This window comes from Tribolium madens, unplaced genomic scaffold (genome assembly GCF_015345945.1).
Source record: "Tribolium madens isolate multiple individuals breed KSU strain unplaced genomic scaffold, Tmad_KSU_1.1 Scaffold_97;HRSCAF=244;Tcas5.2_LG3a, whole genome shotgun sequence".
In the NCBI taxonomy this organism is placed as follows: domain Eukaryota; kingdom Metazoa; phylum Arthropoda; class Insecta; order Coleoptera; family Tenebrionidae; genus Tribolium; species Tribolium madens.
Genome location: NW_025401069.1, coordinates 71,299 through 82,433, shown reverse-complemented (window position 1 = coordinate 82,433; position 11,135 = coordinate 71,299). Strand labels below are relative to the sequence as shown.

General features: G+C 32.3%; 1 protein-coding gene across 1 annotated transcript in view; it reads right to left on the bottom strand.

The window, feature by feature from the left end:
* Positions 1–11,135, bottom strand: part of LOC123014366 (heparan sulfate 2-O-sulfotransferase pipe) — a 64,877-nt gene that overhangs the window by 31,566 nt on the left and 22,176 nt on the right. Inside the window, exon 2 of the mRNA XM_044413435.1 lies at positions 6,498–6,631. Within this exon, the coding sequence (XP_044269370.1) occupies positions 6,498–6,631 (134 nt within the window). The remainder of the gene's footprint in view (positions 1–6,497; positions 6,632–11,135) is intronic.

Below are 11,135 nucleotides of genomic sequence, written 5' to 3'. Positions count from 1 at the left end.
ATACCATGCGTCACAATACGAAATACGGTGCTGTAGGAACTGTTCGTGAGAGTTGCTGCCTTCTTAATTAAATTAGTCACTGCATTTTCTTTTTCATCTTTTTGCAAATTTTGGAAAACTTGTAGAACAATTTGTTTTTCACCCGTAGTCAAAAATTTATGATTATTTTTGTTCGATGAAGACGGTTCATCTTGAACATCGTTGTGGTCCTCAATTTCTTGATTATTTTCATTTTCTTCCGGCACTGCTTGCAGTTGAAGCTCATCAATTTGGATAAAATTTGAGTTTTCCCAAGGTCTCCACATTCTGAGACACCACTTAACATATTCAAAATTATTATTAATAAGTAAAAAAAATCATGTRCATATCTTTACCTATGCCAATTAGAGAACACAAAATAAATTAATTTATAATCACAACGAACAAAACTAAATATCGAGACAAACGCGCTGGAGAGCAAAGCCAAAAGTGTCTGAGAAAATGTCAATTTTTTCTTTAAATACCTACGTATGGATTCGTCATCAGTTTACCTCCCTTTACCACCGATAAGAGGACAAAAATAACTCAGTACCAACCTTGTTAATGTTCAAAATAAGGGTTTATTATTATCGTATAATCAAACAAATAAATGTATCATCGGAGTCCACTCTGAAAAACAACAATATAGTCAACAACATAATTATGCATCATTCTTTATTGTTCTTATTGTAGGTACATTTTCTTAAAATACAACATATTGTTTCTTTTTATAATTTTGTAAAATCTTTTATTTAACATAACATTCAAAACTATTGCAAATTGAAAAATTATTGAAGTCCGGACCATTCTGATCTGGTGTCCCAGATGGTGTTTACTGTTGGATTATTTACAACAACCCAAATGTCTCTATTGTTAAGAGTAATTCGGGTACCCGACTTAAGATTTACGACAGTTCAAATATCGTGACGAGAAGTATACATGGGCGGGATCGAGAATCTGCGCGAACTTTTAGAGAAGGGAGCTTAAATCGCTTGCCAGTGGCGTAACATAAGTGGTGGAGATAAAAAACTGTACAGCCAAAATTTTAATATTGTAAATCAAAGTCTAAAGTGCCAGTCAGTACGATAAAATGGGTTTAACTGAAACTCAAAAACGGACTATGGCACGAAATTTAAGACACGGAATTTCGATACGGGCAATTGCTGCTGAGGGTGATGTTCAGCAGATTTAAATTTGGGCGACTTTAACATTTGAGTCCGTCCTATCAAGCCTATCCATACATAACCTTTTTTAAAAAAGTGATGTTTAGACAACTCAAATTTATAATTTTCGGATCTGTTGTTCGTCATCTGTGTATGATTTTTTTTAGCCAACCATAGTACATTTGTTATTAATTATTGAACATTTTAATTTTGAATAATACCAGTAAAATAAGAGATTTAACAATGTTCACAATAATTTTGCATCACATTGTTTACGTACCAAATGAAAGCTTGAAATATTAAAAAAAATTGTGTGTACTTACCAAAATACACAATTAACAAAAGACGAAAACAAAACAATTTGATTTATGCTTGCTAATGGCCGTTTTTTCATTTGGTATGGGTAAGTGTAAGGAAAATTAAAGTACGCTACTGATGACATGCAACCCCTACGTCAAGCATGCGCATTACAAATTTGGTCTTAAATGTGTTACAGGGCCGTTATATTGGTGTGTACCTCTTAGAAAAACGGACTCTACGAACTAATTTACTTACAGTCTTTACTTAATATAATAAAGAACAAGATAGCGCAGCCAAAGCAAGCTGCTGATATTACAAGTAGAAATAATCCAAAAAAATGTAAGAAGTGCAAGACAAACGTGGTGAATGGTGTGTCATGCATTACATGTAGATGTATTTATCATGTTAGTTGTGCTAAAAATGCATGAAAAGTTGAATTTGTGAGTCTAAATGCAATCTCGTGCTGCAAAATAGCTGATGGTTCAGCTCCAATTGGTACCCCCAGTTTTTTGTTCAATGGAGATGATGGAAATGATATCAAGAATCTGTTTAATTACATCATTCAACAGAAGTATGAAATTATCAAAGAGCTTCGAAATGAAATTAATTTATTGAACAACAAGGTGAGAGGCTTGGAAGAAAAAGTTGAGATAAGCAAAGTCGAGATAAAGTTGAGCGAACCCAAGAAACAAAAATCAAATCAAATCAAAGACACTACTAACCTACCAGGGGATGTTGTGAAAAGTAATCCAATTTCGAGTGATATAACGCAACCAATAAATACCAATCTACGCAAAAAAAGCTTTGATTGGTTTCAAACGATGGCGAAGCCTGTGAAAAGCCAAGATCTACAGGTGAGGAAGATTGTCATCCACATTTGATGAAAAATCATTTGAAATTGAAGCTTTACCGAAGAGAGAAGAGGCAAAAACTATATCTTTTAAGGTGGGAACAACTTTTGATGTCAAGAAAGATTTTGGAGCTCCTGAAAATTGGCCCAGAGGTGTTATAGTAAAGAAATTCTATTTTTTCGGAAGAAAACAAACAATGAGCAAGAAATCCTTCAAACAGGAAGTCAATGTATGTAAAAATAGACTTTTATTTATGAATGTTCAGTCTTTGAGGAATAAAGTTGGAATGGTTGAATCGGTGCTATCTGATGAGACTTCAGCTGGTGAATCAATTTCTATTATGTGTTTTAGTGAACATAGGTTAAATACAAGTGAATGTGAGTCAATAAGTGTGGAAAATTTCAGTCAAAAATCTTGGTTTACACGTGGTGATGTGGGTTGTGGAGGTTCTATTGTTTTTGCACGCAATAACCTACAGTGTGTTTCTCTGGATCATCTGGTTAATCTATCTGTGGTTTCCGTATGTGAAATCTCTGCTATTAAGTTAGTTTCAACAAATGTCATCATCATCTCTATCTATCGCCCACCGCCAGGTGACTTTGAACTATTCCTAACAGTTCTTAATGATGTGTTAAAAAGCTTAGATTTTTCTAAAAAAAATATTTTAGGTGGCGACTTTAATGTTATATTTAATTCATCTGATTACAAGTGCCATGCATTATTAGATTTACTACTAAGTTACAGTGTACAGCCGTTAGTAAACTTTAACACCAGAGGATTACATTGTCTTGACAATATTTTCACCAATATAAACATAAATTTTTGTAAAGTAAGTCCATTTAAATTATGCCTTTCTGATCACATAGGAATATTTGAGTAACAAGATAATTTTATACAACAAAAAACTAGTTCAAAAATTATAAGGCCGCTAACGCAAAGAGGCAAGTTCGAATTTTATAAATCACTAGAGTCTGTTCAATGGGATTATGTAATTGATAACTGTGATTTGAAAGTAGAAGAAAGTTTTCAAAATTTTATCAGTGTCATAGTGTATTACCATAAGCTTCATTTTCCTGAAAAAATAGTCAAAAGCAAAACACAGGTATCAAAGTCGATCAAATGGTTTAATTCTGATTTAAAACAAATTCGTGAAAGGCTTTTCTTTCTAAATGACCTCTACACTATAACTAAAAGCGAAAATGTTAAAGCGGCTAGAAATGATTTAAGATTTAATTACCGCACGGCCATTAAAAATGCCAAAATTAAAGCAAATGATAACTTTATAAAAAAACTCTAATAACACTTCTAGTGCAATGTGGACTGTAATAAACTCAAAACGTCGTCTGAATATAAACTGTGATATGAGTGATTGGATATAACTGCAAATGATTTTAACGCATATTTTACCAATGTAGCTAAAACTGTGATAGATAAAGTACCAAAATCAAACTGTGATCCTATTGTATTAATGTGTTCGCGTAAAAATAGTGTAAATGTCCATTACTTTAGTTTTAGTGAGGTTTCGTGTATTCAAGTGAGAGATGCAATTAATTACTTAAAAAACTGTACGAGTAAAGACTGGTATGGCCTTAGTAGTGACATTATAAAAACAGTAAAGGACGTTATTTTATCTTCCCTTACTAAATTGATTAATTATTGTATAAGAACATCCACTTTTCCTAAATGTCTTAAAAAATCTTTAATGACACCGGTGCATAAAAAATCTGATAAAAATGACATTAACAACTTTAGGCCCATTTGCTTAACACCAATATTTTCAAAAGTAATAGAAAAAAATTTAGTTCAGCAATTGACGCGGCATTTTGAAGATAACAGTTTGTTGTGTCTACAACAGTATGGTTTTAGAGCAAAAAGAAACACAATCAATGCTATTGCGGATTTTACAAATGAAATTCATGATTGCATTGAAAATGCAGGGTTAGCAAAAGACACATTCCTAGATTTAAGCAAGGCTTTTGATTGTGTTTCTCATTGCATATTAGTTCGTAAGATGTTCTATTACAATATTCTCACAAACACCTGCAAATTGCTATGTCCATATTTAAGTGAGCGACAACAAAGTGTCCAATTCAAAACTACTGTGTCTGAAAGTCTCCCTGTTAAGTGTGGTGTCCCTCAAGTATCGGTTCTGGGTCCGTTACTATTCTTGATATACGTTAATGACTTTATTCACAATCACTAATGTAATATGCCGATTACTAACCTTTTAAAAGTTCGGAAGCACATCATTAAATCTCATGAGGAGTAATAATATTACTTCTCTTGGGCGGTAATATGCAGTATAGCCAACCTTAAAATTACAAAAATACTGGAAATTTTTTCTTTCAAATTGTCAAGTTACGCATAATATTTTGTTAAATTAGTAATTCAATTGCTTTTGTAGCAGTTTCTCTTACTTCTGGGGCAGTACGCTTTCTTTGACATTTCTGAAATGTCAAAAATTAAACACCATTTGGATAGCCTACCACGTTTGGACCTTAATTTTGTTAGAATTTTATTTTACTAAAATTTTTGAATGAAAATAATGTGATTGTGAATCAAATAGTTAGCATACAAACCTCGGTGGTAATGGCATTATCCCTTGTGCTTTATCCGCGCCTCTCGATCGTATACATAAGCACTCCGGGTAATGCCATATTTACCACCTCGCTTGTAATGTACTATTTCTCCACACAACCATCGATATGTTGTTTTTTTAATTGTCTCGCCAAGACGATAACACTAAAAATCATGAATATCGTCAAACTGTAGTTTGATCTTTTAGCTCAAAGATGAATTTAAATAGTTTTTCGAAAAACCGCCCTAAATTGGTATCTTACTCTCTCAAAATACCCTTGCATCAACGCGAGCGCGATCAAATCCTTCTTAAAGTCTGCTTTACTGTAAATTTTCAGAAAGTGTCAAAAATTTGATGTTCCATTTTTTGTTCGGCATGATGTTCTAAAAAGTAATTTTTTTTGTCGAAGAAGAACATTTGCTTACATTTAAAATCCATAAAAGCTTTGGGGGCAGTCAACTAAGCAAAGTAATGGTGCAGTTAGTCGTAATGTTATCAACTCATAACCGCTGCCAATATTTTTTTACTTTTTTACTTTCTAGTCTTTAGTTATTGTTTTGTGAAATCATTTAAGTTTTAATTTTGTTGATTTTTGATAATGAACTTTTAAGTACAGATTTGCTCGTTTCAGGTAAAGCTCAAAATGTTTTTCCTTTGCAGTTTTGGCGTAAAATCAAAGGTAAAAAAATGTTCCTCTTGCAAACGACTTAGTTTAATTCTGAATTAAATTTTCATTTCGCTTTCTGTAAACCAGCTCCTAAAAGAATTCATCTTGAAACTACGTCAAGTGTGAAATTCGATAATTTACGACCCTGCCTGCTTGCGGTTAGAAGGGTCTGCATCCACAGCAGAGGCTGGTTTATTGAAGCGTCATTTTCACCTTATTCGACTGTACATTATATTTCATTTACGTCGTTTGTTGTTACTAATTAGTTTGTTGCATTCTTAATATTAGAGATGTTATTATTTATTATAACAGACAACAAACTTTAAAAAATTACAAACTTTTCTTTCTCAATTTTTTTGCCGTATAAATATGCGCTTAATAAATTTTGTATGAGATAGAGAAAATATCTGCACAACTGTAATGCCAAATTTTAATATTATAATTATCGACAGAACACGTTTGAAAGCATTCTGTGTAATACACTTTATAGAATAGCGGAATAAGACGGGTCATAACTGTATAACGGTTTAAGATAGCTTGACGTGTGTGCTATTTTCTGCACAGAAAAACCTCTAAACACCATGAAAAGTTCAAAATAATATTTTTGAAATTTTAGTATCTTTTTCCTTTTCTAGTGGGCAAATTTATTAAATAAAAAATTAAAATTAAATAATTAAAATAAAAAGTGTTTTGGGTCGAGTCTTAGTCAAAATAGTGATCGCTATATTTTTGTTTACACTGTGTGATTTGTCATCAAATTCTATGACATTAGAGAACTCTTAAGAAAACATAGCCAATCATAACCAGTTTCAGAAGTTTAAGAGGAGATTCATCATGCTTCACCCTATCTCAATTTAGATTACACAAATGAAGAGAATTGGATCGCTAAATGTTCTTGTTGACAACGCCTATCCACTTACCTAGTTGGTCACCATCAAGATCCTCAGGTTGAAGTTTCACTTCCATTTCTTTTAGTTTAGAATGTAAGTCTCTTGTGTGTATAAAAAGAAACAATGTTGCTGATATAGCAATAAAGGCAACCAGTTCACTCGTTCTGAAACAAATAAATATATGAACTATGTAATCAAACTAAATTGAATTGTTCTTATTTGCGTTCTAACAACAAATAAAAAAATACAATTTTTAGGTTTACTTTGGTGTAATCTCAAAATTGTAACTCTTGAACAATGTTTTTGACAGCGAGAATGTGGGCAGATTATAGATAGTCGACGTTTCATTTTCCTCACTTTTCCTGCAGCTGATTTTAATACAGCTTTTCGAAAATTGTGGACCATTTCAAATCTCGATGTTTAAAAAATTTGAGAATCTTACTAAAGGTTATTATAAGTGACAATTAGTTATTTATTCTTGCAATCACTGTAGTAAAATGCCTATTCCCGCAATCGGGAAGTTATTTATGAAGCTTACAAAACCATCAAATGTCAAAAACTGAAATGTTTGCATAGCAACTAAAGTTTGTTTTTTCTTTAAATGGAAATTACCAAGTCAAAATTTTGGTGAAAGAATTGACTTATCTCCATAGCCACAAATTGTGCTTCTTTTATGTTTTTATTCCTAGAAATTTTATAAATCTTGTGTGCTTGTTTGCTCTTTGTCAGACTTTATAATCGGATACCTGAAGACAGAGATCACTACCTAATGTCCAAAGACAGAATTCAATGCTAATATGTAATATTGATAGAACCACACTCTAAGTAAGTACAATGTTGATGACAAAAATGAGCTTCTTACTACAAAAACTTTAATAAAAAAGGGTGTCTATACAGAAAAAAGATACAAGCAGGGTTTATGAACCCCTCGCTTATCATTGTAGCTTATCGCTTATCGAAAACTGATCATGGCTAAAACTAAAGAAAATGAATTAAAGTCCCTTCTGGCCAAGCGGGAATCTCTTTTTTGGGCCTTCATATAATGGCTCTCAGAACTTAGAACATGAAGCCGTTTGCAAAAATTTTAAAATCAGATATAAAACACTAGAAGAAACGCTCAAATTGTTTAGTGATTGCATGGACTCAATAAATTTATTAAGTTTAGAAGCTGACCCGAAATATACGCTTAGTTTTAAAGAGTTGGAAGCGGTAGACGAATTATATTGTTACATAGTAGAAAAAGGTTTTTGCAAAATCTAAAAGTAAAACACATCCTACAAAAACTATAAGAAAATTGCCCAAAATTAAGTTGGTAGAGTTCTCAGGCAAATGTCTGACTGGCACATTTTTTATGAGACGTTTAAAACTTTAATACATGAAAACTCTGATTTAGACAATATCACTAAAATGCATTATTTACTGGGAAAATTGACGGGCAAAGCGCTATTAGTTTGCTCTGGAATACAATCAACAGGAACAAATTATCCTATTTTATGGAAAGCTCTCGTAGAAACATATGATGATAAATGTCTCATGGCTAGCACTTACTTGTCGCAAATTCTTGAGTTTAGACCTTTACAAAATGAATCGGTAGTTTGTTTGAACGCATTTTTTGAAAAATTTGATACAGCAGTAAATGCCTTGAAACAATTAGAAATAGAAGATCTTTCGGACTTTATCATAGGTTCCATCGCACTTTCGAAAGTAGATGGTCAAACGCGTAGACACTTCGAACTTTGGCAGAAAAAATCTGAAATTCCTTCATATAAGGAAATCGTCGATTTTGTAAAGGATCAAACAAAAATTCTAGCCTGTACCTCAAAACCCACCATCATACCAACCAGTCGATCGAATTATAGTGCCTCCTCCAGTAAATCCAATAGAACCCATTCACTTGTAGTTAGTAATCGCGTATTGAATAATGCTTGTCCAATTTGTAATGACGCTTCGCATTTAGTGTATCAGTGTGCAAAAGCTTTTGAAGTTGGGTCCCTTGGAAAGATATCAATTAGTCAAAGAGCTCAAGTGGGAAACATAAAATAATCGCTTGTAAATCTACTAACACTTGTAGTTCGTGTAAAAAGAGGCATCATTCTCTACTTCATTTCGAAAAACCACACGTTGAAGAACAGCCGATTAAAAAGGAGTTGGTTCCAATTAGTGACGTCAATTGTACCCCTTGCGAGTCTCATAGTTTTTGTGCCGCCTCAAATACTCGTCCTCATTCATCCAGTTATAGTAACACTTTGCTTGCAACCGCGGTAGTAGAAGTATTTGCTCCAAATTCAAAAAATAAATGTGTTAGATTTTTAGTAGATCTCGCTAGTCAGTCACACTTTATCACTACAAGTTGTTGTACCCGTTTAAAATTGACAGTTAAAAAAATAACGCTTCTGTTAAAAGGACATTGGTGCTATTACGCATCCGATAAAAGGAAAAATTGATATGGTTATTGTTTCTCGCTTTGACAGCTGATGTACATACGACAAATGTACAGACAAATTTGGCTTAATCCCGACCATCGATGCTTTCAAAGAATTTTCGGGCGATTTTCATTTGATGAACCTCTACAAGTATACGAGATTAACGTGGTCTCTTTTGGAGCAAAAGCTTCGCCGTTTTTAGCGCTTCGCACGGTTCATCAACTTGCCTCAGACGAATCCAGCAATTTTCCTTTGGCGTCAAAAATTGTAAGTCGAGATACATACCAGGTGAATAAAAAGTATGGAACCAAACGTTTTTCGCTAAAACTATTTATTTTTTGGAAATCTAATTTATGAATGATAAAGTGCTATAAAAATGTGATGTTTTTTATCAAGAATAAAGTTTTTCGAAATTTTCTTTTGTTTAGTAAATGTATCAAAATTTTTTAGCACATCCGGTGTTGCCGGAAATGCTACCAAATTTAGTTTTTCAAATGGAACACCTATGTTTTTTTTCTCGAAACAATAATAATTGACATGAAAGATACGGTAAACCACTATTTATTACATTTTGCGTAACAGAATGCAATCTGAAAACATCGTAAATCTTAGAATTTTATAAGGAAATTGGTTAATTGTTGGTTTGACAAATCTAATTTGTCAGTTGATGAGCGAGTTCTCTTATGGAAACTCTTGGATTTTCTTCGATTGATAACAGAACATTCAGATTTCTATTTTCTTGTTCTTGTTCTTCACTACGAACCACAGGTTTTTTTATTTTTAAGAAGCGAACCTGTTCGTCTCAGTTGTTTTTCAATTCGACTAAATTTCCAACGATTTGGGTGAACTCTATTTGGGTATTTTTCTCTAAACTGTCTTTCAGCTCTATTTTTATTGAACTAACACTTCAAGCTGATCTACCAATTCGTCGTAATTAATATCATCCATTATTAAAGATCTCAATAAGATTTATTAACAAATTAGGCTTTGTCAAAATAACAATTAAACGGTATCCAAGCATATTACTTTTTGCACGAATACCTTGACAGGTAAAATCCGCCTACGTTGCAAAATTTGCTAATAAAATTCTAAATTTAAATTGTTTTCTGAGTGCATTATGTAAAGTAAAATGCAATAAATAGTGGTTTACCGTATTTTTCATGCCAATTATTATTGTTTCTAGCAAAAAAAACATAGGTGTTCCATTTGAAAAACTAAATTTGGTAGCATTTCCGGCAACACCGGATGTGCTAACAAAAATTTAACACAAAAAAATTTGATGCATTTACTAAGAAAGCCAGGAATGAATAGTATTGTTTGAAAATTTAGTTTTTGAAAAAAAAAAGTAAGTTTATGTGTTATCGACTTAGACCGAACAGCCTGTATATATTATTTCACTGGACTATAAAAGACTACTTTATCTACTGAAATTAGTTGATAAAAGCACTCTTTAACATTGAGTACAAAGTAAAGAATTTAAAAGCATTACAAAAAAATAGAAAAAAACATTTTTATTTAAAAAAAATCGTCAATTTTTATTTGTTTAGACCAAAAGTTCTTTTGATTATGTTTTTGAAGTTCATAACTTTAATTAATAAGTTATTGTGTATTCTGCAACTCATTAATTGAATCTTATATTAAAGTTAATTTATAAAACAGTTTACATTTACTGGTAAAACTAAAACTATTCATGTATATTACTTATTATTGAAGTGGGTAAGTAGGTGGTAACGCAACAAAAACATTTAACTGTAAACTGCTGATTGCATTTTTGAGGACCAAATGACAGCTCCATTTTATTTTACAAATTCCATGGTCGTAATAACCGTGAGATCGGTATCCGTGACAGAGTGTTTTTGTTCGTACCTCCTTTAGAGTAGACTTTAGTACCTGTTTTAGAGTAAACGGCTCTGTCAGTCTGTCCGTTGTAGGAGGTAAATTTATATGACATTTATGGTAAATGTGGAAAATCTCACCGTCCGCGTCCGCTAATCAGAGTGTCCGTTGTAGACAGGATTTTTTTAAATTACTTTCTTATGTATTAGTTACGATCTTACAAAAATGTCCGTTATCAAGAGGTGTCCGCTATCCAGAGGTGTCCGTTAAAGGAAGGTTTTACTGTATTATTGATCATCTACATGCTGCGTATCATGTTTAAATGTTTAAATGTTTAAATGTTTAAATGTTTAAATGTTTAAATGTTTAAATGTTTAAATGTTTAAATGTTTAAATGTTTAAATGTTTA